Here is a 25,879-nt window from a genome sequence, read left to right as displayed (position 1 = left end):
TGACTTTTTCTGTTTGTCCACAGAAAATAATTCAAACCGTCTCTATTTGTATTTCGCTGCCGTCTCTCATCTTTAATATGTACTGTGGCTTTGTAGCTTGTATAACCGAGGCTAACGTAACAGCTGCCCTGCAGCTCTGTTCTCAGAAGAAGACGTCCGGTGACATCCTGAGTCCAAGAGAGGCAGATCATTTGAGAATATTTAAAATACAACACAGTCCAATTTATTTCTGTACTTTCACTGCAAAGATCAGCATCAATAGACCAGAGGAGTCGATAAGTGCCATGTTTTACTGTGCAGTCAGCAGCTGTCAGTCATAATGTATTATTGTGGTGATGTGTGTTAGTTGAGTCTGAGTGCGGTGCTGTCTGTCTCCCGTCGCTCTCCTGGATCAGTCGTCTGTTTCTATTCATCTGCAGACGACACAAGCGTCAGGTCCAGACAGTAAAACAGATGCTTATGATGAATATTAACCGGAATATTTCACTAATACTTTGAATATCTGAGGATCAACATCCTTATGTGACCTTTAACAAACTAGTCATGTGATCGTAGAAGTACGAGACATGGACGAATCAAAACTTTAACGACGACATGTCACAAAACTTTAACTTTAAAAAAAAAAAAACTACTTTTATTGATCACACAAGGAGGAAATCCTAACCCTGGGATTTAAAATCAATGTCCTCTAATAAAATACTTTCACTTAATTTAGTTTGCTGCCAAGCTCCTGCTCCACACTCCAGCAGGTGGCGGTGACGCGCCTACGAGCTGGTTTGACAGAAGAAGAAGAGCCCCAGCTCAGCGCAGCGCCCCCTGCGGTCAGAGGAGAAGCTGCAGCAGCAGGTCCAGCGACGGCGAAACAACAGAACCGATCCAACATGGCGTCTAACGGTGAGACACGGTGACCCGCTCCGAGGAGCTAGCTGCTAACGTGGGGACGAACCGGGACCAGCTGTTCGTTAGCACCCAGTGCTAAGCGCTGGTTATTAGCTAGCTGCTAATTGTGCGTGTGTCGAGAGATTCAGGAAACATCAGCGACTCCGGGCACTTAGCATGGAGCCTAGCTTAGCCTAGCTTAGCCTAGCCTAGCTTGAATCTGCTCTGCCGGGACACTTGAGCCACTGACCCGGTCAGTGATGGCGGCTCCCACTGTTCGGATGTGTCTGTTGTTATGAAGACATTAGTGTTTCAATCTGTTTTTAGATTGTCCCGGTTTGAAACCGAGACACGTCTCAAGAAGACATTAGATAATGAAGACAGACAGACAGACAGATAGATAAATAAACAGATAGATAAATAAATAAACATACAGACAGATAGATAAATAAATAAACAGACCGATAAACAGATAGATAAATAAATAAACATACAGACAGATAGATAAACAGATAAATAAATAAACAGACAGATAGATAAATAAACAGATAGATAAATAAATAAACATACAGACAGACAGATAAATAAATAAACATACAGACAGATAGATAGATAAACAGACAGATAAATAAATAAACAGAGAGACAGACAGACAGATGCACATGAGGTCTGTGCTTTAATCGACCTGTGATTGAGTCAGTAATCAAAGTGTAAACACAGCAGGTGCATCGTACAACTGAACAGAGATTCAATCTTAGAGCATCAGAAGACAGTGTTGCTCTGTGTCACAGCCTCTTCTCTGTCAGATTGGAACAAATGTTCATTCAGTCCGATGATTTCATCCTTTTCATTTATTCTGTGTGTGTGTGTGTGTGTGTGTGTGTGTGTGTGTGACTGCTGAGCATTTCGAGTCCGTTCTTTTTATCAGAGGTAAATTCTCCACATGTGGAACGTGTGTCACCTGATTGTCACATCTGTAACACGAGTTCTGTTTTGTTGACAAGAAGCTCGTGAATCAAGTTTGAGTCAGTCTCTGTTTCATGAATTGGTTTTGAAAACATAATGTGTTGTACTTTATAATGTTGACACTTCTTTTTCTTTATTCCACAGATTATTCCCAAACATCTTCTCAGGGGTAAGTATTACAACACTCATCCAATCATAAAGGTTTCTCACACGTTTGTGTCACTACGTTTTTATATATACTGTTGGATTTATTATTGTTATCTCGAAACGATCAAGACACTTATATCATACAAACATTCTTAAATTGTCTTAAAACTGTTTAATCGTTGGGATCTTGATGAGTTCACATTCTAAAGTAAAGAATCTAAATACAATGAAAATGATTTAATTCTTATATCTTGTTAAATGAGGTGCTTGTTTTTAACCACTTGCAGCTATGGCTCCTATGGTGGAGGAGGAGGAGGAGGTGGTGGAGGTGCTAACCAGGGCTACGGTCAGTCCTCTGGTCAGAGCTACAGCCAGCAGGGATACGGAGGCTACAACCAAGGCTCTGACAGCAGCTCTGGATCCTACAACCAGGGAGGATACGGCAGCTATGGTCAACCTCCGTCAGGTACCGACTCCGTCACTGATCTTCAGACCTTGTGGTGGTGGTGTTGAATTTAACAGCCTGTCATGTCTTCTGCTTCCTCCCAGATGGATACGGTTCTCCCCCCTCTAACCAGGGTGGGGGTGGTGGTTATAATCATTCCAGTCAGTCCTACAGCTCTGGAGGCTACAGCAGCAGCAGCAGCAGCCAGCCCTCGAACATGAGCTACAACCAGCAGTCCTCCTTCTCTGGTTACAGCCAGCAGCAGCCACCGTCCTCCTCCTCTGCCGGGTAAGCATCGCCTTCTGCTGCTTTTACTTTGAAATAACCAAGATTTAGCCACATTTGATCAGATCCTCCTGGACAACATTTTATTCTGTAAAGAACACGAGGTTGACACAAACCTATAGAACAGAGTTCCTCTCCGAAGCTGCTGCGGAGCCAAGACGTGCACAGGTTTCAGTGTTTTCTTTCTCCAACAGCTACGAGGGGAACTCCCAGGCCCCGCCCTACAACCAGCCTCCCGGTGGTGGGCAGAGTGGGGGTGGTTACGGGAGCGGTGGAGGTCAGACCGGTGGATATGGCGGAAGCCATCAACAACCACCCCAACATGGAGGAGGTCACTACAACCAGCCTCCGAGCTACAACCCCCCCCCTCCACAGAGCTACAGTCAGCAGAGCCAGTATGGACAAAGTGGAGGTGAGAAATAGATTCAAGTTTTTAAAGTCCAACCTTAAATGTAGAGAAAGTTTCTGCCTCCTGAACTCATGACTGGGATCTGGACGCACATGAGAAGAGTCTGATATTAAAGGTTCTTCCTCTTGTTCTTCTCTTCAGCCTTTTTCAATGAACGTCCGGAGCGTTCAGGATATGACCTTTAAAAAAAACAAGTACATCTACGAAGAAGTAGATCCAAAGAAACGTGTTCCCGACTGCAGCTCATCTTAAGCAGCTGGGACAATAAACCAAACTAAACATTACACCGAAGCTATTTATTGTTCAAACCAGTGAGGGCGTCCAGAACGTGTGTCACACAATCTTAAAGAACACGAGGTCTGACTGTCACAACTTTGTCTCAGGATACGGAGGCGACAGCCCACCGATGAGTGAAGGCGGATACAGTGGTCCTGACGGAGGCTACGGGGGGCAGGATGGTCGCGGCGGCAGGGGTCGCGGCGGTGGATTTGGAGGTCGGGGTGGTGGCGGATATGATCGTGGTTTTGACAGAGGTGGGCGAGGTGGACCAAGAGGAAGAGGAGGCATGGGGTAAGTGTGTAAAACATCACCCAGGTCTCCTGGAAGAAGAGAGTTTTGTTAATCTGAGTAGAGATGCATGAAAATGTCTTTGGTTACACGTGGAAGTGAGAGAAAGTAAGAGACTGGGTGTTGTTAAACGTGTGGCCACAGGTTTGTGTTGGTGTGAAACAATGCCTACATTCTCGAGTAAAAACAATCCCAGGTCCACTTGGTTCTTATCAACACTTCCTGTCAGTAACAGTTCCTCCTCCTCATCGCTCCAGGAAAAGAAATCCCTGCTCTGACTGTTCACCATCACTGTTCCTCGTTTGTAGTATTTTGTGTAACTAACAACCAACTGCAGAGGAGACAATCTACTTCCTGTCTACACCACACGACCAGTGTACGTGACATGTGTGTTCAGGTGTGTTAGTGTGGACGGAGATTATTTTAGTTTCAAAATTAAAACAAACTCATGATAGAAATATCATCAGTTCGGATTCTGCACCAAATAATTCAGGGGTAAGAAAACTGATCCCGATGTTTCTTACTAAAAAAAGATTCTGTGCTCTGACAGAGAGAGACGTCATGTCCTGATTATATATATTATATATGATAATATTATCAACAGACTGCCACTGAAAACATTTTATTACCGTTTAATGATTTAGAAAACATCAGTTTGTCGCATTTTCCTACACAGTAAAATATATTATACTAATAATCTACATTTTATTTTCATCTGGTGATGCTGTACTCAGGAACACGGCAGCAGAGACAAACAGAGACAAACAGAGACAAGCAGAGACAAACAGAGACAAACAGAGACAAACAGAGACAAACAGAGACAAGCAGAGACAAACAGAGACAAGCGTTTGTGTCCAGATCTTGAGCTCATGTCACACAACATTTTTAAATCCCTGGTATCAGACTTAAAAACTCTGAACTGAACTCGCTGGTAAAACTTGGATGCTGAGGCGAGGTGTCACACATATCCAGAGCATTTCAGCTTCTTTCTTTTGTACAATGGGAGGAAGTGGAGACTTGTCGTCCGTCTTTATTCACAGTCTGTCACTGCAGCGTGTGTCCTGGTACAACCTGTGGGTCTTATCCCAGTATAATGAAGTTTATTGTGTCATTTATAAAAAGGGACAAACTGAGCAAGTGTTAAAATGTAGACTGAAGACAATTAAACACAAAGTACAGCTGCTTATTTTTATATACTTTTCCTAATTCATTGAATACTGCACAACAACTCTACACACTGAGATGTCCAAAGCAATTTTTATATACAAGAACAGACCGAGTTGTGTTTCCATGGCAAGTAAAGGGCCTACACACACACACACACACACACTTACACACTAACACACCACAAGACATCACCATCACCTGCCTGTCTCACCTGTTGGCGCCTCCTGTCCGAGCAGCCCTGACGGATCACTGTGTCATACTCTGCTTTAATCAATCTTTGAATCTTCTCCTAGGCTTTTACCTTCTCTCCACGCTGGCTTTCTGCTCTTAAAACGTCTTTTGGGAAATGGAGAAATGGGGGAAGTCACCAGACAGTAAACAGTCCTCTCGTAGATGGAATGATTAATCATTTAAAATACTAATAGTTTGGGTGGTCGTGATAAAAGCTGAAAACAAAACCTGTTTGGGGATTTGCTGCATTTCTGGAAAAGTTACCTAAGACGTAATAAAAGAAAAGAAATCAACATCTTAATGTTTGGGTTGGTTAATTGACACAAAACCAAGTTGTGTGATGAAATAGAATGGGAACGTACACGTTGCTAAACGACTTGGTAGAAATTTTTGGGGGTAAAAACGGCAAATTTCCGTTGCTTTTACACAAATAAAGACAAGGTCTTTAAAGTGGCCTGTTGTCCTCGGAGGTTTACTCAGGAGACATGGACAATATGAAGTAGGGGTTCAGATGAAGAAGGGGTGGGGTTAATGAAGAGACTGAGAGTGAAGGTTACCCACAACCCAGTGAGAGAAATCGCTGTCAGCACCAGCCTTCAATGTGAGTCGTTTCTTTCTCCCTCTTCATCAGAATGGGCGATCGTGGAGGATTCAATAAGTTTGGTGGTAAGTGATTAAAAAAAACACTTGAGCAAAGAGGTTTGTTGAGTTTGAAGAGGGGTCAGAGGTCACACTCCAAACACAGAGCTGTGCTGATTTACCTGTGTGCTGTTTGAGTAACCTGAGGACGAAGACAATTACACTTAATCACTGCAGCAGATTATCTCAGAGGACGATGAGACACTCGCTCCAGCTGCTGGACGTAAATATGAATAGTGAGTCACACTCACTGTGGTAATAACAGGCGTCTTCTGGTTTGTGTTACTTCCCGAGTGTTGTGAAGAGCTGACAGTGTGAAGTGAGGCGCAGCAGAGGGAGTCATCCGGTCACTTTCACACGTCTTCTTCTTACCTCTCGTATCCGTGCTGTTAGAATCTGAAGGTGTTTGAATCCAATGGGTGTTCAGGTGCTTTCGTCTTAAGACCTCGGACTCGGTGCCGCGTCTACGAGCAAAAGAGACGAGAGGAGGAAACTCTCCGTAGCTTGAACTGAACAACAACAACAACAACAAGAAGCAGGGGAAATGTCCTGTGATTCAGATTTCACACAAAGATGAGTGTTGGATGGTGAAAACTGGTTTAAATGTAAACCGGTGTAACATTATCAAGTACCAGTAACTTGACATGGTACTGTGTGTACTGTGTGTACTGTGTGTACTGCAAACACCAGGAAAGTTTGAGGTTTTTCAACAACTCAATGATTCATCTGAAACACAAAGACCATCTGAAATAAGGACTGACCACATGACTCAGTCTGTTGTTCGGGTGAAGTAAACCCAAAGGTTGAGCACACGTGATATTTACTTTGAATCACTGCGTGTTCTACGTTTACGACTGAAGGTTTGCTCCTGGATGGGACAGAGATGTTTGACATTTACATTCAAACCGTTCAGTTTGAAGTTGCTTTTATTCATTTCTTAAAATCAGCAGGTGACATGAGGACACGTAGAGAGTCTCAATGAGCTGATCCATTTTAAATTATAACATGAACATTACCCAGAAGGACTGAGAGAGAAACCGCTGCCAATGGTTCCACACACACTGGTTTTTGTTTCAGACAGTTTCTTCACATGTCAGATTTCCTTTCATAAAGAGTTTCAGAGAGTGTCACTAAAAGTTAAAGTGGTTTCGTCACTTTGATCGAATCCAAAGTGAACGGGTTGTGTAGCTCGTCTTTCCACCGAGGGGAAAGAAAATCCGTTCAACAAACAAAGAAACGATGGAAACACAACCTCCACGACGAGGAGCGGACATAAAGTTTACAACTCCAACGAACGACTGAAATAACACGAGGAAAACACGGTCGCTGACTGTGATCGTATAAAAAATAAACTTTATTGTGACAATGCAGAACGGTAAGAAAGGGTGGAGCCTGAAATGAATAAATCAATCACTAAGTGGAATTGAGTTGTGAAATCTCGGGGACTCTGGTGCCTGTGGACATTCGTCACTGTCACGGAAAAAAATGTGTTGTTTGGACAATGAGTCGCTTCAGTGTTGATGTGAGGGGGCGTGGCTTCTGATAACTTATTAACCTCTGACAATAAGTTTGTTTTCAAATAAGGAAGGTCACTTCCTGAAGCTCCGGTAAATCCAGTGTCTTCACGCTGACGGGACTTTACACACCAACTTGTTGACCTCGGAAAGAACACGTGTTGGAATGAAACGATGCGTAACTGTACGTGACCACAAAGAATTCTCAGAACGACAAACACGGTGTTCTTAATCCCACGATGTATGTCGGTACATTTCCCAACCATTCTTTGTAAAGCCCTGTGGAAACTGAAGTAGACACTGGAATGAATGACACGGATTACCGTGTCAGAGGAACGTACACTTACTCAAAAACAGATTGTGTTTCAACGGGTTGGACTTGGTCTCAGGAGCCGGTTGAGTTTGTGAGAGATGATTCTTCTCTTGTCAGAGCAGCATCTGATTTAGGTTTGTGTAGCAGCTGCACTCACAAACTCACAGGTAACAAAAAGTAAAAGTTCATACATTTAACATCACAGTAAGTCACCACCGGAGACACGACACACATTTAACTGCACGAAACAAACACGTTGACGTACTTTTGATTAGGTTCCATGTTTAATGGAAAGGAAATGGTTGTTAGACAAGGAAGACATGCATCAACACAAGTGCTTCGACTTGTGACCATGAAAGATTAACGAGCGGCTGCGTGAGGTGTCAGACTGACGCTATGAGACGACTGAAGCCTGTGTAACGACATGGTGAGAACAGCGGTGGGTGTCCTGAGGCTCAGTATGTCAGTAATGTGAATGGTCTTGTTTCATGACTTGAAAGCTTCTCATTAAGAGACAAGATGATGTGATGACAGTAGAAAGAACCCAGACGTGCAGAGTTTAGTCTGAGAGCTGGTTCTGTTCTGGTGGGAAGAAAATCAGTGCACAGTCTGTGGCATGTTCGTTTGTGTTGTTTTCCACAAATGACGTGTTGTTGTGTTCTTTTGTCCTCTCAAGGACCAAGAGACTCGGGACATGGACATGGAGGACCCGGCTTCAGTGAGTTTCATTTGTTTCTAACACACTCACACACACTGGATATTTTTCAGCCAATCATGTGACTTCAGTCCCTCCTCCACGTTTCCACCGCTCTGCTCAGAAGATGGCTGCGTCTGTCCTCGATATCGTTGCTTCGTTGTCCTGCGAGATAAATGTTCACAATGATTCAGTCTGTGTTTGAGCTGTGAGACGTGGAGGTGCAGGTCCTGAACCAGGCCTCTGACAAACGCTGGGGGGACAGAGGGACGAGGCTCGCTGGTCCAAACACTTGATGTGGACACACTCGAGCGGGAGGATCAGAGATGACTTTCATCAGATGTCTTCACGTCGCTCTGCTGCTCAAAGTGGCATCAAATCAATGAGCGTGTCTTTAACGCCACAGTGAGAGTGTAGACGAGACGTTAACAGGAGAGTCGTCCTGAACATGTTGTCTGTCCACAGTGCAGGACCAGGACAACTCTGACAATAACACCATCTTCGTACAAGGCCTGGGCGACGACTACACCGTCGAGTCAGTGGCCGACTTTTTTAAGCAGATTGGAATCATTAAGGTCAGTTCCAACATGTTCATGAGATAGAGTACGACATGGAGTGTAGTACTACATGGAGTGTAGTACTACATGGAGTCTTGGCTCCAGAAAATATACGTATTAGTGAAATATGAGTTTGTATTTTACCAAAGTCGATCAAACAGATTTGAGGCTCAGACTTTGGAGAAAAAAACAAAACTTTTACATTAAAATGATAATTTCCAGAATCTTGAACTGAGAGTTTTCAGATTCTGATTGATTGAAAAAGTCACGTTCAACAGATTGAAGGATCAATAAATAAGTGGAATGTGTATTTGTTGGTTTTTGGGGCTGGACCTTGTGTCGTCCACTGTCCTCTGTATAAATCTGATCTGGACTCATCCTCTCTTATCAGAAAAACGTCTTCGTGTCATGTGATCAATCTGTTTTGTCTCCAGGTCAACAAGAAGACGGGTCTTCCCATGATCAACCTGTACACAGACAGAGAGACGGGAAAGCTGAAAGGAGAGGCCACCGTTTCTTTTGACGACCCCCCCTCAGCTAAAGCTGCCATCGACTGGTTTGATGGTTCGTCCTCATTAGATTTTTATCGAGGTTGTAGTTTAGGAATCAAACGGAAGCAGATGATACTAAAGCAGCAGCGCCCCCTGCAGCCACACGTGGTCATTAATTCTGTTGGTCTCTGAGTGACGAAAAACAAAGTCTCAGTGTGTTGAGAGACTGGATATTACCCATGATCCTCTGCTTCCTGAACCAGAATCTGTTCTTCATGTTTTAAAGTTTCCTGCTGAACCTTTGAGATAAACTCTGGTTGTTAAAAACTTCAGTCTCTCAGTTTGTCTTGAGTCGTGTTCGAGCGTCTCACGTCTTCACTCTTCTCTCCAGGTAAAGACTTCAATGGAAATCCTCTCAAAGTTTCCTTCGCCACTCGCAGAGCCGACTTCGGAGGCCGAGGGGGAATGAGGGGGGGTCGCGGACGAGGAGGTGAGGACATTTTTTAAACGTTGGTATTTTGGACGAGATGTTTTTTGTCTCATTTGACACAAAGTTCAGTTTGTCCCTTCACGCCTCAGTTGTGTTGTTGTGTTGTTCAGTTTCTCTTCTCGTCTCATTATTTAAAGTACGAGCGATGAAGAAGCAGCTTCTGTAGATTCAACTTCACAAACTCATGTGACGGACACACGTCAGTCACACATGCTGCTGATCTCACTCCGTCGCGTTTCTTCTCGTTGAAGGGCCCATGGGCCACGGAGGGTTCGGGGGGGGTCGAGGCGGAGGTTTCCCAGGAGGCAACGGCGGCAACGGCGGCGGGGGAGGAGGAGGCGGGGGAAGTGGAGGTGGTGGCGGGGGACAGCAGAGAGCTGGAGACTGGAAGTGCTCGAACCCGTGAGTCAGGATGTGGTTTTCACTGATATGTTCAGTTTCATGAATTCACAAAAAGATTTTCTACCATCGACAGAATAATAATAATTCTGTTTATCATCTTAGTTCAAGTCTTTTGTACGTTATTCTACGTGATATCTTATTTTTATTGTGAGTGTTTTCTGATCGCTGTCTTTTCTCCTCAGTAACTGTGGCAACCTGAACTTCTCGTGGAGAAATGAGTGCAACCAGTGCAAGGCTCCGAAACCAGAGGATGCTGGGGGGGTGCCCCCGATGGAACGAGGTCGGACATGTTGATTTTGCTTTCTACTTGATTTCTCTTAAACTTGAAATCGACATAACAAAGAGTAATAAGTCAGGTGTGAGGAGGAGCGGACAGAAGGATCACAGGCTCTCTGCTCGTTCTGCTCTCAGGAGGTTACGGAGGAGAGCGCAGAGGAGGGTTTGACCGCGGCGGCTTCAGGGGCCGAGGTGGCGGCGACCGTGGGGGCTTCAGAGGGGGCCGAGGAGGCGATCGGGGAGGATACGGCCCTGGCAAAATGGACGCAAGGTCAGAGTCACTCAAAAAAAACTTGAACCCTTGATGTCAACGTTTTAAATTTTTATTACATGAAACGTTCAGAATTCTGTTTCCAGCTAATTTAACCAAAGTTTATGTGACGCTGAGAGTTTCCTGACGTGACACGATGTCTCATGTCCTTTTGTTTCAGGGGGGACCACAGACAGGAGCGACGGGGCCGTCCCTACTAAATCATCCTTCGAGGACAGACTCCTCAACACAAGGAACAGTGTGTGTCCCTGTCCACACCTCTGACACACCTCTGTTCACAGTGACCCTCAGTGTGTAGAAAAATGTGACTGTCCCTGTTTCTTGTGTTTGTTCTTGTTCGTGTCGCTCAGTGTTTTCACCTCCTCCCCCTCCCCCTCCCCCCCCCCCCCCCCCCCCCCCTCCTCCTCCCCCTCCCCCTCCTCGGCGAGGCCTCGTTTAGAAAAACAAACTCAGCTTCAGATTCCATCATAAGAAGTAGAAGAACTTATTTGAGTCCATCTTGAGTCTGACGAAGTTTTATTCAGCAGCTGGAAACTCATTAACGACATCAGAAGATTTAATGTCTCTGACCCGAAGACGTTTTTATTTCAACACTTCAAACTTTATCAATATTCTTTCTCTTGAACTCTTGAAGACAAAGCGTCGCTCACACTTCCTGTCGGTAGCAGATCCACCTCGTCCCTGCTCTGACTTTTCACCATCACCGTTCCTCCTTCAGAGGGGTTTCTGTTGCTAAGCAACCAGCAGCAGAGGAGACGATCTACTTCCTGTTCGAAGCTGTCAGACGCTCCGCAGACTGATGAGTCATTCAGGAGTGTAAACAAACATTTGACCTTCTCGAGGGATTTAATCTGTTTCCAGTTCAGTGACTCTGGGATGTCAGAAGCTGTGTGATGACCGGAGTTTGTTTTCATTGTCACTCGGCGTAAAAGTTCCGCTGCTGGCGTCGCTGCACCTTCAGCAGAGACGTGTCATCACCAGTGAGTCATTGAGGCCGAGGAGATTCAAACGATCCTCAACGAAGTTTCCATTTAAATCTCACTGAAGTCTCAAACTGGTTCTCTGTTCTCCAGAATCTGATCCGAGGAATGATCAGCCGATCACTTCCTGTTCAAGTTTGACTCAACAGGTACAAATGTTCCTGATCTCGTTCTCAGTGACGTGTTCCAGAGTTTTACGAGTTTCATTCAACACTTTTCCTCAAAACAGTTTTTTTCTTTGGCAGGAACAAAACTCAGCTGCTCTCCTGAAACATCATGGACTCAAACCTGAGAAGAAAAAAAATCAACATCACGGCAAATAATTCCAACGTGTTTTATCATCAAATGACGACTCTTTGATTTTCAACAGATTGAGATCGGATTAATTCGATCTGTTTGTTTGAGACTTTAAAACCCAAAGTGACGATTCAAAGCTGCTCAATCAAACTTCAGTTCAGTATTTCCTCAGAATCTCCTGATCCCTCAACACGTTCTGCTTTCATTCGCTCTGTTCTGTTAAATTCTTCTTTTTACTCTCGTTTAACACTTCATTGGTTTCTTTGTGTATTTATTTATTTGTTTGTGTACATATTTATTTATTTTTTACATTACAACACGTCACATGACGTCGTTTCTCGATCTCATTGGATGTTTGAGATGCTCGAGTTTGTCGCAGGAGAAAATGTCCAGATATTTTAAACGAGGCCTCTTCACAGGTTTGTGTTGAGACAGAACTTGAACTTGTGTTTTAATCTGAAAGGTGTTTTTGTAGAGTACATGTGCTGGTTTTCAAAAGAAAGTGTTGATAAAACCAAACGATGACTCTGGTTTTTACTTCATTTGTGTTGTTCGGAATCTGACGGAGCTGATGACTCGTGGAGTTTAAGAAGAACCTCGTTGTGAATGTTTGAGATTTAAAAAGTCATCACATGAAACAAATATTTCATAAACGACATTCCAGCTAACAGTGAAAGAATTTTAATAAAAATAATGTGAGTGGAGGAAGAAGATTGTTTCATTGTTTTAAGTCTAAAACTCGACAATCAGAATTTTCAGCCTAATTGAATTTGTTAAAATATTTAAGATCTGTTTACTTTGGTATTTTAAATGTAAATGTTCACATATTCTTTTTCAAACATACGATCATTAAAGTAATAAAACGTGGAACTCAGATTTAAAAAGTCTGAAACCCTGAAAATGCTCATTTTAAATACGTTCATCTGAAGTTAGCGAGCGTCAGTGCAGAACTGGTTTTTTGGACTTTTTGTTGAGTCCGCTAGTTTAATGTTCAGTGCGTCGTGTATCTCGTCCTCAGGTTTGAAAAGACTCTCACCCTCTTCAACTTTAATAGTTGTACTTGTGGAACACTCGAGAATGTGAAATCATTAGTGAAAGCATTCGATGGACCTGAGGCCTTTTCTCTCGGCTGCCACGCCCCCTCACATTTATCACATCGATGATCTGCAAACACTTTGCTGCTGAACGACAAAGATTCAGTTCTTAAAGCTCCGGTGAGATTCAGGTGAACGACCAGAGATCTAATGATGAATAATCCTCCTCATGTCTTCACAAGTTCGTTTCATCTAAACTGTTTGAATTGTAGTTTTCTTTACCCCCGAAAAGACCCTTTATATTTAAATACTTTATATTCAATTACTTTATATTCAAATACTTTATATCTACATTGAGGGGATACTCTCTACGGAGGCGGCCATGTTTTTTCCATTAGTCCAGGTTATTATAGATTTGAAATTTTCATTAGTTTTTATTTTTATTTCGTATTTCAGTTTGCTTTTTTATTTCAGTTCAGTTTTAGTTAGTTCAACAAGTGATTTTGTAGTTTCAGTTTAGTTTTTATTTAGTTTTAGTTTTATTTTGAGGAATCGACTCGATTCTTTAACCATCAGCTGCAGGACAGGAAGTAATCGAGGGAGGAAACGAAACGAAGCTGAATTTATCTACAAGTCAGTTTAGTTTTAGTTAAGTTTGCATTGTTCATTGTCGTTTATATTTCAGTTAACTAAATTATTTTTTCAATGCTAGTTTTAGATTTCGTTAACTGTAATAACCCTGGTCCAGACTGGACAAACTGAAGCTGCCACAGGTTCTTCTTCATGTTCGGAAGTGAATCGTGAATCAGACGGAGGAGTCTCCACAAGATCAACCTCATGTCGTCGTAAAGCTGCGGAGTGTCGCTGTAAATGAAGATGGACGACGCGACAGCGCAGACAAATCATATGGAGCGCCCCCTGGTGTCTGGCTGCGGTATACGTCATAAGCAGAATAGCCATGGAGTTCCACAAGGTTCTGTCCTTGGACCGATACTCTTCACCTTATATTTGCTCATCAACTTCATGAGAAAGCTCCACAGACACTTCCATTGCTACACGTTAAAGAGCCTTGAGATCATGTATATTATGATTTGGTGCTGTACAAATAAAATTGAATTGAATTGAAGCCACCTCCATGTTAGCAGATTGGACACGGACCATGGTTCAACAGGGTTAATGTGAATTTCCGTCTGTGCGGACTTGTTTCTCAGTGACTCAGCTAAATCTGCATATCTGAGTCATTCTTTACAAGCAGCCTGTGGATGAACCAGCTGATCCAGTTTGTCGAGACAGAAACCAATGTTCCAGGAAGCAGAGAACAAGTTGCTGCTCAGGAAAAGCTCAGCGATTAAATAAAAGATAAATTGTGCTGCGGTGGAAAAGTGGGTTTCGTCCTCAACGCCTGTGGAAGGACCAATCAGAGACGGCTCGTCATGAGGAGGTGCAGATTTAATGAATCCATTGGAATTTAAATGAAAATAATTAAATGCGTATCCAGTACTTTTATATATTTGTTATTTTTATGTTATGCCGAAAACTCGTATCGTTAAAAAAGATTCTGTGACTGCTGGTTGGTAAACCTGATGACCTCCGAACGACCTCTGTCTGTTCATGTGGTCAGAGGTCAAAGGTCACTTCAACGTCCTCCACTCAAAGACGTCAAACAGGTCCTGGATCATTCGTCTCATCAGACGTCAGGTTTTAAACTAACAGACGATTTGAATTCAGGCCAAACAGACTTTTTATATTTTCAATAAATCTCAAAGTTGTGACTCCCTCTGTATTTACTTTGTCTTTTTCTTTATTCTATAATGTGAGAGTTGTTTTTATGAAGCACATTTCAAACACAGAAGCAAAACAGATTTCAAACTTATTTCAAACAAATGAAATAGATGTTAAAATAAACCTTGAACAAGTTCACCGTGGTTTTAAACAGAGAACGTATTATCTGCTGATGTCACACTTCTTTATGTGCATGTGCGTGATTGGTTAAATCATTCATGTTTACATTTTAACATAAACAAACCTCAAAGTTCGAACAGCAGTAATGATCTCATCTGTCATCTGTCATCATTCCACCTCATCGTGCAAACGTGTGATTATGGCTTCACTATATGCAACAGTTTGTGTAAGTGTATTATCCATAAACATGTGTGACTGTATTTACACGTCGTTTTGTTTTATTTCACGAAGTGGCAACAGACACACATTATGCTAATGAGCTCTGTCCTGTAAAATAACATGGAGACAGAAATCACAACTGTGTAAATGAGCAGGAATCAAATTTTTACAAACAGATCTGAGTTCATTCTGAATAAATCTGAGTTTTGTCTGTTCCTGAAGTCACACGTGAGTTTAGTGGACGTGACCTGGAAGACGGAGGAGGAGCATCTGTGCACGTCGACGCCTCCGAGCGTTTTTCTGAAACCATCAGAAACTCAAAGAATCAGAATCTGACTTCACTCACTGCGTAAACAATTTGAACAAACTTTATTCATCCTTTATGAATTTTTAGCAATTAATCTTATGGACATTTATAAAGACGGAGCCAGATCATCTTGATCGCCCCCTGGTGGCTGTCTCCATCTTCTGCCACCATCCAGACGAACGCTGCCATCTTGAATTGATGACGTCATTTGCATCTCCTGCTTCAAGATTTTGTACAAAACAGATAATGAACTAATAAAATAATACAGATATAATTGAATATAACGTTAAATCAGCTTTAACGTAAAAAGACACTTGATGTTCAATGTTAGCTACGTTTACGGAAACAGACGGAACCTTCTGTTCGTGTTCGGCATCATTTCCAATGGTTTTTATTTCTTTTCTCTAAATCATATATAAACTTCGCCCCCTAGTGTTCAGCGCTCTGAAATGCATTTCTTTAACGATGGATAAAGACGTCGCTGCAGGTGAAAGAGAAACGATCGTTTGTCGCTCTTTTGTCGCCCAGTTAGAAAAATGCAACTGGAACAATACAAAACAAAAACTTTGCTTTAAGTTTCCATTGATTATATTTGTATCAATACATCATGTGCACGAATAATGTGAATTAAAATACATTCATTGAAAGAACAAAAGAGGAAACAGAAAGACGTGGAGAGGACGTTGGACAGGAGACACTCATTGTGCGGAGCTGCAGGAATGTTGTCAGGTGACAGTTTGTTGGAACTTCTGTTGTTCCGGCCCTTTAAGAAGAATGGGGGGTACTCAAAGTACTGAAGGAGTATTATCGAGTAACAAAAGTATCACAGATGAAGAAATTCTACTTTATTCACACTTTAGTTTCAGTCCAGTGGTTCCCAACCTCTGGGTCGGGGCCCTGCAAAGGGCCACCAGGAAACTCTGAGGGGCCGTCCTCAGTGCGAGACGAAAAATAAAGGTTCTGATGCACAGATGTGATTTTAACGTTCGGATCTTTCAAAATGATTCCGTGATGTGAATGAACCAACGAGGGAAACGTTTTCTACAACTCAGCAACTTCTAAAAAACCAAACTGTGACTCTAATGAGCTTTGAATCAGTTTCTCCTCGAGTCATTAAAACTGAACCTTGAGTACACAATGTTTGTGCTGCTGAACTGAAGTAGGTGATTCATTCAATTCAATTTGTATATTTGTATCATAATATCATCATAATCATAATATACATGATCTTTCTCTTCTTTACAGAGAAGGTCAAGATCTTAAAATCATATTATCTACAGAAATCAACAGTTGAACCATGAGCAGCACTTTGAGACTGGGGGGGGGGCGGGATCTGACTAGTTCAAATGTAAACAACAGTGTAAAGACTTTGAATTATTATTGATAACAGGCACAATTCATACAATAATTCATTACTGAGATATTGTAATTAATAATAGTGATGATGGTAAAAGTTGTTGTCCTGAGGTTCTGGAGTGAGAGACATCTGAAATGAGAGAGAGAGAGAGAGAGACTATGGGAGGACAAAGTGAAATAGTTAAATACTGATTAGTGGTTAGGTGTGTGGGCGTGTCCAGGGCAGGTAACAATAGAGGTAGAGCGAAGTAGTATTCGTGGGACGGAGAGAGAGAGAGAGAGAGATAAGGACGGAGAGAGAGAGATAAGGACGGAGGGTAGACGAAGGTTCTTAATGCTGCAGCAGATCAGATGATTGACACCTTCACTCATGGCTCTCTGCAGAACCCTCTGTGTGGCCACGCTGCTCAGCCTCCTGATGCCAGGTAAGATCCATCCTCCTGCACACGAGCTTCAGAGCAGCTGAAACATTCTGAGGAGGAAGTGAAGTCTGCAAACTGAGCAAAAGTAGCTGGTGCTCGTGATAGTGTTTCAAAAGACTCAAACCAGGACGCTCATCGAGTCGTGTGAAAATCTGTGGTGCTGTCAGATGAGGGTGGAATAAAAAGAGGAGCTTTTCTTTCTGCAGAGAGAAGAAGAGAAAGTCTTTAAAGCGGCAGGAAAATTAAATTAGGTCAAAACATGAAAACATAGTAAAGAAGGTTGACGTGTTTTTCTCCGTCAGCGTCACAGTCGCATCAGATTCACTGTTCAAGAGTTTAAAGCCTCACATTTTATTTTGTCTTTTAAACTTTTAAACTTGGAGAAGAAATATTTTATGACACAGTTTCCCTAAATTAATGTAATGTAATGAATTAAAGTAGTTCTTATCATCAAACAGCAAATAGAAATGTAATTCTATTTTATTTATTTGATTTGATTTAATTTTATTGTTTCATCCTGGTAACATGAAGTTGAGTTTAAACTGACGATTGAAGAAGCTCAGTTTATTTTCTATTGTCTGAGTTTCTGTGAGTGAATATTTTATTAACATGAAGCTTCTACAGTTTGTCGTTGAGTAGACAAATTAAAATGTGACATTAAACTAATAACTATCTTTTGATTAAATAATATTTTTCCTTTTAAACTGATTCTGAGGAGATTTGACAATAATGGTTTAGTGAGACAGGTGGAATCATTAAGTCGCTCATCGCAAAACTGAAGTGAAGAGTTTGTTTCCAGGAGCAGAGACTCGTTAACTCTGACACTGAGCAGCAGCAAACATGTTGGAGTTCTGACTGTAGCCTGAAGCAAGGCATTGTGTTCACCCCATCTGTGTGTGTGTGTGTGTGTGTGTGTGTGTGTGTGTGTGTGTGTGTGTGTGAATATTATTTGGGAGTTTATCTCCACATCGTTAACCTTTGGAGCTGATAGGTCAAAGGTCAGGTCAACAAATATGTGTCTCCACAATAAAGTGTTTACAGGAAATCTCCATAATCAAAAGAAAGTTTAGACTCGTCAGAAAATGATTCTCCAACACGACAGACAGCAGCAGCAACAGAAAACAAGAGAAGTGAAGTATCACAGGAAATCATCTGTGTCCAGTAAAACCAGTCTGTGTGCACACGACACAGACATGAGTTGGATTAATGTCAGAGAATGTTGAGGACGTGAACTTTAAACACTCACTGAAGAATCTACAGCATTTCTGTCAAGCAACTGTCGTCAAGGTGCTGATCGCACTTTTGGTCAAAGAGGTTTAGTGTTGGAGAGATTCAGTGACGGAGATTGTAGGTTTTCCAACAAACATATCAGTTTCCACTGGAGCATATGGCTGAAGCGTGTGTCCAAAACAAAACAAAGCAAAAAGTTTGTCCTCCACGATGGTTGATTTTACAGGTTTATTCGCCAAAGTACAAAAAATAAAAAGCATCAAATCTCCACGAGCAATGTCACTAATGACACCTGTCCAGACACACTGTGTCCCGTCACTCTCCTCCACACGCCTCCTTCCTCAACACACACACACACAGCTACTTTCTTAAAGGTACAGGCGCTTATTTTTATCTGCTTCACTGAAGCTAATAATGACAATAAACAATGAATTAGGAGCGTGTGCAAATAATAATTAAATAATAACAATCATGACTTCAATTAACTTATTTTTAAATGTAATCAAATTATTAAACCGCCATGAAATCCAAATAAATTCTCCACAATGAACTGAAATGTATCATGAATTATTCATCACACGGCACCGACGGAGATGTTGTGGCTCTGTAACCTGCTCGGTCTCCAGCTGCTCAGAGACGAATCATGAGTTTATGTGAATATAGAAATGAAAATTATGACTCAAGTGATGACATCAGGTTTGTTTTCTGTTTTTCAGAGTCTCACTCACAACTCGCTGGTAAGTTTCTGTTTGTGTGAACGTGTTGTTGTTGTTTAGTGTCAAGAATGATGAAAAACTTCAACCAGGATGAAAGAAGGTAAAAACCATCTCACACCCTGAATCGGTTCTGAAGAGATGAGTGTTGAGTTGGGATTTAAAAGCTTCCCCAGTTGTTTTCTATCAAACCCAGAATCACATGTAAAGATCATTGAAGATCAGCGCTGCAGACTGTGTGTTGTTGAGTGTTGTGTCTTCGTTGTGTCTCTGTGCAGTTTGTGGAAGACCTGCTCTGAACACCAGGATCGTTGGAGGGCAGGCGGCCCCTGAGGGCAGCTGGCCCTGGCAGGTCAGCATACACGCATCTTCAAGACACAGATGTGGAGGATCCCTCATCAACAATGAATGGGTGCTGTCAGCTGCTCACTGCTTCCCCAGGTGAGAACAGACACACACTGCACCAGGAGATCATCCCAGTGGTTCAGTGGTTAAACGTGGCAGAGGAGCCGGACGATTAATGGTTGATTCATTGAACATTAGTTTGTTGTATTGATTTCTGTTAATAAAAGAATGAAATCAGCGAGCGCCTGATGTCTGGCTGGTGTCGGGACATGGACCCACGGACACAGCTGATCCAGAGAGGATCTGAAAACAAACCACAACATTAAGTTTCTCTTCTGATCATCACAGCCCCGACCCAAGAAACCTGCTCGTGTACCTGGGACGTCAGAGACAAGAAGGGTCCAACCCCAACGAGGTGTCCCGCACCGTGTCACAGATCATCAACCATCCCAGATACAACTCAGTGCCCAATGACAACGACATCTCCCTCCTGAAGCTCTCCTCACCCGTCACCTTCACCAGCTACATCCTGCCCGTCTGCCTCGCCGCCTCCGACAGCGTCTTCCACAACGGAACCGACTCCTGGGTCACTGGCTGGGGAAACATCGGGAGTGGAGGTAAAGAAAGAGGGAGGGATGGATGGATGATGATGATGATGATGATGATGAGGATGGATGAGGATGGATGGATGGATGAAGATGATGATGAGGATGAGGATGGATGGATGGATGAAGATGGATGATGATGGATGGATGATATGTGAATTGATATTTGTTCCATTTGAGTTTAAAGGTGTTTTCACTGAACTGGTTCTGTTCAGTGCCTCTTCCTTCTCCACAGAACCTGATGGAGGTGGAGGTGCCGGTGGTGGGGAACAGACAGTGTAACTGTGACTACAACCCGGGGGAGATCACAGACAACATGATCTGTGCCGGGTTACGAGCTGGAGGGAAGGACTCGTGTCAGGTGATCATCTCCCCGTGTCCGTGTCTTTACTTCCTGTGAAGCTCCTGTCTCCTCACCGGCTTCTGTCCCCACAGGGAGATTCCGGTGGTCCGATGGTGAGCAAGCAGAACGGCCTCTGGATCCAGGAGGGAGTGGTGAGTTTTGGATTTGGTTGTGCATTGCCTAACAAACCAGGAGTCTACGCCAGAGTGTCTCGCTATCAGACATGGATCAACAGCCAAATCAACTCCAACCTGCCGGGCTACGTCACCTTCACCTCCAGTGGGACTGACGGAGACCTGAGCGTCACCTGTCCAGGTCTCCCACCGCCTCCCACCACCGTCCCCACAATGACCACGGCCCAACGTGAGTCTTGACTGGTCTTTAACTTTAAATGAGACTCGTACATGTTCCCGTGTTAAACTGAGGTAAAGTGGCAGCACCGGTCAAACGACTCCACGTTGAGTTGACGTCATGTCTTCTCTCTCCAGCTGTGGTCTGCGGCAGTGCCCCCATGAACCCTCGGATCCTGGGGGGAAGCTCAGTGGCGACGGCCGGCGTGTGGCCGTGGATGGTCAGTCTGCAGAAGAATGGAAGTCACGTGTGTGGCGGGACGCTGGTGGCCGTGGACGCTGTGCTGAGTAACGCCAACTGTTTTTCAAGGTGAGACACCTGGAGAGAATCAGATCTGCTGGATGAGCTTCACCTCTGGACAGTGAAACTATGGGATGGAAGCAGATCAGGTGTTTAAAGAGTTGAGATCTCCTCATGTGGTTCCCTCTCACTCCCACAGTTCCCCCGCAGCGTCTGACTGGACCGTCGTCCTGGGTCTTCTGAAACTAAATGGATCGAATCCCTTCGAGGTGAAGCTGAACGTGACAAACATCACCCTGAGCAGCCTGAACGGGTCCAATGTCGCGGTGCTGCATTTGGAACCTCGACCGACGCTGACCGACTACATCCAGCCCGTCTGCCTGGACACCGGGCGGGACTTCAGCGTGGGCTCCACGTGCTGGGCGGCCGGCTGGAGCTCTGCACAGGGAGGGGGTGAGTTCATGGAACAGCCAGTCTGACACAGGAACCATCATGCATCATTCACATGTTCATGATATGTGATTCACATGTTCTTCCGCTTCAGAGGAACAAGTTCTGCAGGAGGTCAAGACGTTGGTGTCAGACTGTGGCAACGTGTCCGCGACCGACAGCTTCTGTACAGGAAGTCTGACGCTGGGGAAGGTTAATGATGAGACCGTTACTTCTGTTGTTATTAATGAAGGTGTCGACCATCAGCTCATGGTAAAAATCCAAACAGCATGTTGGATGTGACTGTGTCTCTGCTGTTTGCTCAGGAGGCCTCTGGGGGTCCGCTGATGTGTCAGCAGGACGGCTCTTGGTTCCAGGCGGCCGTGTTATCAGCTGAAAACTCCACCAGACAAACACGAGAGGATCCCGTGAGCGTCTTCCCCAAACTGAACAAGTTCGATGAATTCTTCTCTCGGACCTTGGGGACGTTATTGTCTCCAGCGTCAAAAAACACCACAGCAGCCAACACCACCACCACCACCCCGAGCAGCAGTGGGACCCTCCCTCACCTCGTCCTCCACCTCGTCCTCCTCTCGCTGTGTCTCCAGCTCTTCTTATAGAAACCTCCGACTCTGTGAAGTCATGATGTGACTGATACGATTCTAATGAAGTCTCTTTAAGTTTTATATGAAATGAGTAAAATCTGAGTTAATGATGAACAACTGTTGAAGCTGCAGCGTGCGTGACACTGTTCGGAGCCTCTCGCTCCAGGATGTCGTTGCTCTGAAGCGCCTCTCGATCTTTTTCAGTAAAATGATTATCGTATAATCTTTTGTGTCAAATTGTGAATCCTGAAGATGATTGAATCTTTTTTTAAATTCTGTGATTCTGTGATTGATTTAATGAGAATGACATGAAACCCGACCTCCAGCGCACAGGGATGGTTTTTATTGATGCAGATAGAGTTGAACTTAGAGTGAGGAACAGAAAACTGTGGACAGTCCATCACCTCAGGTCGTCACAGAGCTGAGGGTGAATGTCTGATGAAGTGATGAACAACTTCAAGTCAAATCTTGCCACGAAATAAAACTGCACTGAATCTGAAGCACTGTCGACATTTCCTGTTTGTTTGTTTACACAAAAACTACTCAACAGTTTTCCAGGAAACTCGGAGGAAGAACGAGACGTGGAGACTGAAAACCTGTCGTCTCTTGAAAGAAAAGTTAAAGCGTTAAAAAGATCATTTGGATGTTAACTTTTCTGACCATTAGTCAGATCATCAGAGAACCAAGAGAAATTCAAACTGACGAATCCATTTCAAACTTTTCAGACTTTAATAAAACTTTTCAAGATGAAAAATAGAAATGTATAAAATAACAGCAAAAAGCTACTTCAGTGTTTTTTTACATGTAAAACGTTCTCGTACATTAAAGTCTGACGAAAAGAACGACAAAAAAAATATCCGAAAATAAATGGACATCTTCAGGCGGAGCCAGCACTCGGAGCTCGGAGCCACAGACGGAGGCAGGAGGTCAGACATGTCGAGAGCAGGTGGGACAGGAAGCTGAGCAGCACACTGTGATTGGCTCTTCATCAAATCAACAGAACAGTGGGACAGCTGGCTCAGGAGGACTCAGGGTCGGGGGGGACATTATTTAAGGTCCGGCTGTTTGAGACCATGAACCAGTAAGTTTGTAAAGTTCATTCTGACAATTGTTTGAGATCATCTACTTCCTGTCCTTCGTATTATGTCCATCTACTCTGCACCAGAACGCTCTTGATGTCTGAGGGAAATGTGTTTCTGATGAAGTCTTCACTTGTTTATTAAGTGGACGCATGAATTATGTGAGAAACTTTTATCATCACTCCATCCTGCATCCGTTCATCTTTTCTTCATCCACCAACCTGCTGTGAACTCAATACGTGTTTAATGTCTCTTGGATCCATGTGATGAGATCTGGGACCCAGTTCACTTCAACCTTCCTGAACCAGGTTCAATAAATTCAGGGGGTTTACACATGTAAAGTCTTTTTCAATGACCACGGAGAACCAACCTGGTTGTTTGCTGAGAAAGTGAATATGAGGATATTGTCACTGTCTGTGTGGCTCCCATGTAAACGTGTGTCTGGATCAGCTGTTAATCAGGGAGAGTGGAGACAGGTTTGAATGATCAGTTCCTGGACAGGATCAGGACGGAGCAAGTTAAGTGAATCTGTTCTGTAGAACATTGTAGTTTGACTGTGAGCAGTCACAGAGAAATTCAGTGGTTATAGTAAAACTTAGTATGTGTGCAGCTCACAACCACAGTTTCCTGAGCAGGAGGTGAGAGACGGTGAGAGGAGGATGAATGTTTCCGGCTCCATTAAAAGATTTCTGTTCGTTAATATAACTGTTCTTCATCACAGACTCCGTCCTGTCCACGAGGAGCCTGTCGCTGACACCGGAGTGAGTTTACCTCCGTCCTCGTCTTCTACTTGATCCTGATCTCGAAGCAGAGGCAGTTGCAGGACTTGCACTCGGGAGGCTGACAGGTGCAGGCACAGTCCCACTTGGCACACTGGGAACACAGGTCCGACACTAACATGTTAATGTTCATCACCACACCCTGTGTGGGATTGCTCGGCCCACTCCGGGGAAGGACGGGAGGAGAGAATGGCGTTTGTAATGTTTTTATTTCCGTTGTCTTCTCCGGCAACCACACACATATATCTTGTCAGAGTCTCACAACCCACACACACACACACACGTCTACATGTCTGCCGCTGCTCTGGTCCCAGGATGCCAGCCTACTACAACAGAGCAGAACCAGGTTACAAGCATGCTCTTATTGATTGCCCTGATCACCTGATTCTGCACAGCTGTCGGATCACCGGCTGAGCCACTCCTCCCTGTTGTCCAGCAGTTGGCGCCCTAACCATACCCCACCGCCACATACCCCCACCGCCACATACCCCCACCGCCCGACTCAGGCCGGGATCCCGCCGGCCGCAAGCCCACCCCCCCCCCTCTGTCGAGCGGGAGAGGAAGTCGGCCACGACCATCCGGGTACCCGGCCTGTGGATCACCTTGAAGTTGAATGGCTGCAAAGCCAGATACCAGCGAGTGATCCGCGCGTTGGCATCCTTCATGCGGTGGAGCCACTGGAGCGGGGCATGGTCCGACCAGAGGGTGAAAGGGCGCCCAAGGAGGTAATAGCGGAGGGCCCCGACCGCCCACCAAATGGCGAGGCACTCCTTTTCCGGTCCCCTCCACCTCCTGGGACAAAACGGCTCCCAGCCCACTGTTCGAGGCGTCCGTCTGCAGGACAAAAGGGAGAGAAAAGTTAGGAGTGAATAGCAGTGGCTTACCACAGAGGGCTAGCTTAACCCTCTCAAACGCCAGCTGACACTGCTCCGTCCACTGGACCGGACCTTTCGGGTCAGGTCGGTCAGGGGGCTGGTCAGCTCTGAAAAGGCTGGAATAAAGTGTCTGTAGTAACCGGCCAGCCCCAAAAACCTCCTGACCTCTTTTTTCGTCTTGGGCGCCGGGCAGGCCGCAACCGCTGCGGTCTTCTCTACCTGCGGCCACACCTGTCAGCCCCCCAAGTGGTACCCCAGATACCGTACCTCCCTCCGTCCCACCGCACACTTCTTCGGGTTGGCAGTGAGCCCCGCCTGCCTCAGGGACTCGAGCACCGCCCCCACCTGCCGCATATGCTGCTCCCAGGTCTCACTATAAATGATCACATCATCCAAGTAGGCCGCAGCATATGCAAAGTGTGGCCGCAGAACCCGGTCCATGAGGCGTTGAAATGTGACTGGGGCCCCGAACAACCCGAACGGAAGTGTGACAAACTGGTACAAACCGTACGGAGTGGAGAAGGCCGTTTTTTCCTTGGACTCTGGAGACAAGGGGATCTGCCAGTAGCCCTTGGTCAAATCCAGTGTCGTGAAAAAGCGAGCCGTGCCTAGCCGGTCCAGGAGTTCGTCGACCCGGGGCATTGGATAGGCATCAAATTTGGACACCGCATTCACCCTACGATAATCCACACAGAACCGTATTGACCCATCGGTCTTGTGCGCAAGCACTACGGGGCAACACCAGTCACTGTGGGATTCTTCTATTACCCCCATCTCCAGCATGGCCTGAAGCTCCGTCTGCACAATTTTCCGCTTGTGCTCCGGCAAACGATAGGGCCGTGAACGCACCGTCACGCCCGGGGGGGTCTCTATGTGGTGGTGTATGAGCGTAGTGCGTCCTGGCAAGGGGGAGAACACATCGGCAAACCGCCGCTGCACCATCACAACCTCTGCTCTCTGGCTTGGTGAGAGATGGTCGTCATAACAGACCGGGGCAGAATAGTCCGGTTTTGATACCTCCGGTC

At 44.5% G+C, this 25,879-nt stretch overlaps 2 protein-coding genes and 1 long non-coding RNA gene across 5 annotated transcripts; 2 read left to right on the top strand and 1 right to left on the bottom strand.

Annotated features, from left to right (window-relative positions):
* The first annotated feature begins 721 nt into the window (after nucleotides 1-721).
* fus (FUS RNA binding protein) lies at nucleotides 722-12,539 on the top strand. Of its 3 annotated transcripts, XR_011241163.1 has the most exons (16): nucleotides 722-894; nucleotides 1,990-2,014; nucleotides 2,280-2,458; nucleotides 2,542-2,725; nucleotides 2,917-3,134; nucleotides 3,515-3,701; nucleotides 5,728-5,762; nucleotides 8,239-8,280; nucleotides 8,722-8,831; nucleotides 9,248-9,377; nucleotides 9,696-9,794; nucleotides 10,046-10,196; nucleotides 10,379-10,476; nucleotides 10,608-10,743; nucleotides 10,904-11,872; nucleotides 11,969-12,539. XR_011241163.1 is itself a non-coding variant. In XM_020108450.2 (15 exons), exons 1-15 carry the CDS (start codon nucleotides 882-884, stop codon nucleotides 10,941-10,943), a joined length of 1,647 nt encoding a protein of 548 aa, XP_019964009.2. In that variant the 5' UTR covers nucleotides 722-881; the 3' UTR covers nucleotides 10,944-12,539. The 3 variants fall into 3 exon arrangements, 2 of the variants coding, with proteins under 2 accessions (XP_019964009.2, XP_019964010.2); XM_020108450.2 differs by having other exon boundaries at nucleotides 10,904-12,539; XM_020108451.2 differs by lacking the exons at nucleotides 3,515-3,701; nucleotides 5,728-5,762 and having other exon boundaries at nucleotides 10,904-12,539.
* On the bottom strand, nucleotides 11,873-12,904 carry LOC138407843 (uncharacterized). The gene is made up of 2 exons (XR_011241164.1): nucleotides 12,054-12,904; nucleotides 11,873-12,011 (listed from the first exon to the last, which is right to left on the bottom strand). It is a non-coding gene; the product is annotated as an uncharacterized lncRNA (long non-coding RNA).
* A 4,187-nt stretch (nucleotides 12,905-17,091) lies between these two features.
* On the top strand, nucleotides 17,092-22,621 carry LOC109644212 (transmembrane protease serine 9). Its single transcript, XM_069525552.1, has 10 exons — nucleotides 17,092-17,263; nucleotides 19,207-19,227; nucleotides 19,482-19,644; nucleotides 19,897-20,165; nucleotides 20,369-20,514; nucleotides 20,589-20,859; nucleotides 20,985-21,156; nucleotides 21,287-21,540; nucleotides 21,632-21,729; nucleotides 21,843-22,621. The coding sequence occupies exons 1-10, from the start codon at nucleotides 17,209-17,211 to the stop codon at nucleotides 22,134-22,136; spliced, it is 1,743 nt and encodes a 580-aa protein (XP_069381653.1). The 5' UTR covers nucleotides 17,092-17,208; the 3' UTR covers nucleotides 22,137-22,621.
* The last annotated feature ends 3,258 nt before the right edge of the window (nucleotides 22,622-25,879 follow it).

The sequence above is a fragment of the Paralichthys olivaceus genome, chromosome 5 (assembly GCF_024713975.1).
Source record: "Paralichthys olivaceus isolate ysfri-2021 chromosome 5, ASM2471397v2, whole genome shotgun sequence".
NCBI classification, from domain to species: Eukaryota; Metazoa; Chordata; class Actinopteri; order Pleuronectiformes; family Paralichthyidae; genus Paralichthys; species Paralichthys olivaceus.
This window is presented reverse-complemented; position numbering and strand designations above follow the sequence as displayed.

Bases quoted from the DNA above. Each gene is read 5' to 3' on its own strand.
- fus (XM_020108450.2), top strand. The intron at 8,281-8,721 runs GTGAGTTTCATT...GTCTGTCCACAG, and splicing joins ACATGGAGGACCCGGCTTCA to TGCAGGACCAGGACAACTCT. The intron at 10,197-10,378 runs GTGAGTCAGGAT...TTTTCTCCTCAG, and splicing joins GACTGGAAGTGCTCGAACCC to TAACTGTGGCAACCTGAACT.
- LOC109644212 (XM_069525552.1), top strand. From the start codon at position 17,209: ATGGCTCTCTGCAGAACCCTCTGTGTGGCCACGCTGCTCAGCCTCCTG. The intron at 17,264-19,206 runs GTAAGATCCATC...TCTGTTTTTCAG, and splicing joins GCTCAGCCTCCTGATGCCAG to AGTCTCACTCACAACTCGCT. The intron at 21,730-21,842 runs GTTAATGATGAG...CTGTTTGCTCAG, and splicing joins GAAGTCTGACGCTGGGGAAG to GAGGCCTCTGGGGGTCCGCT.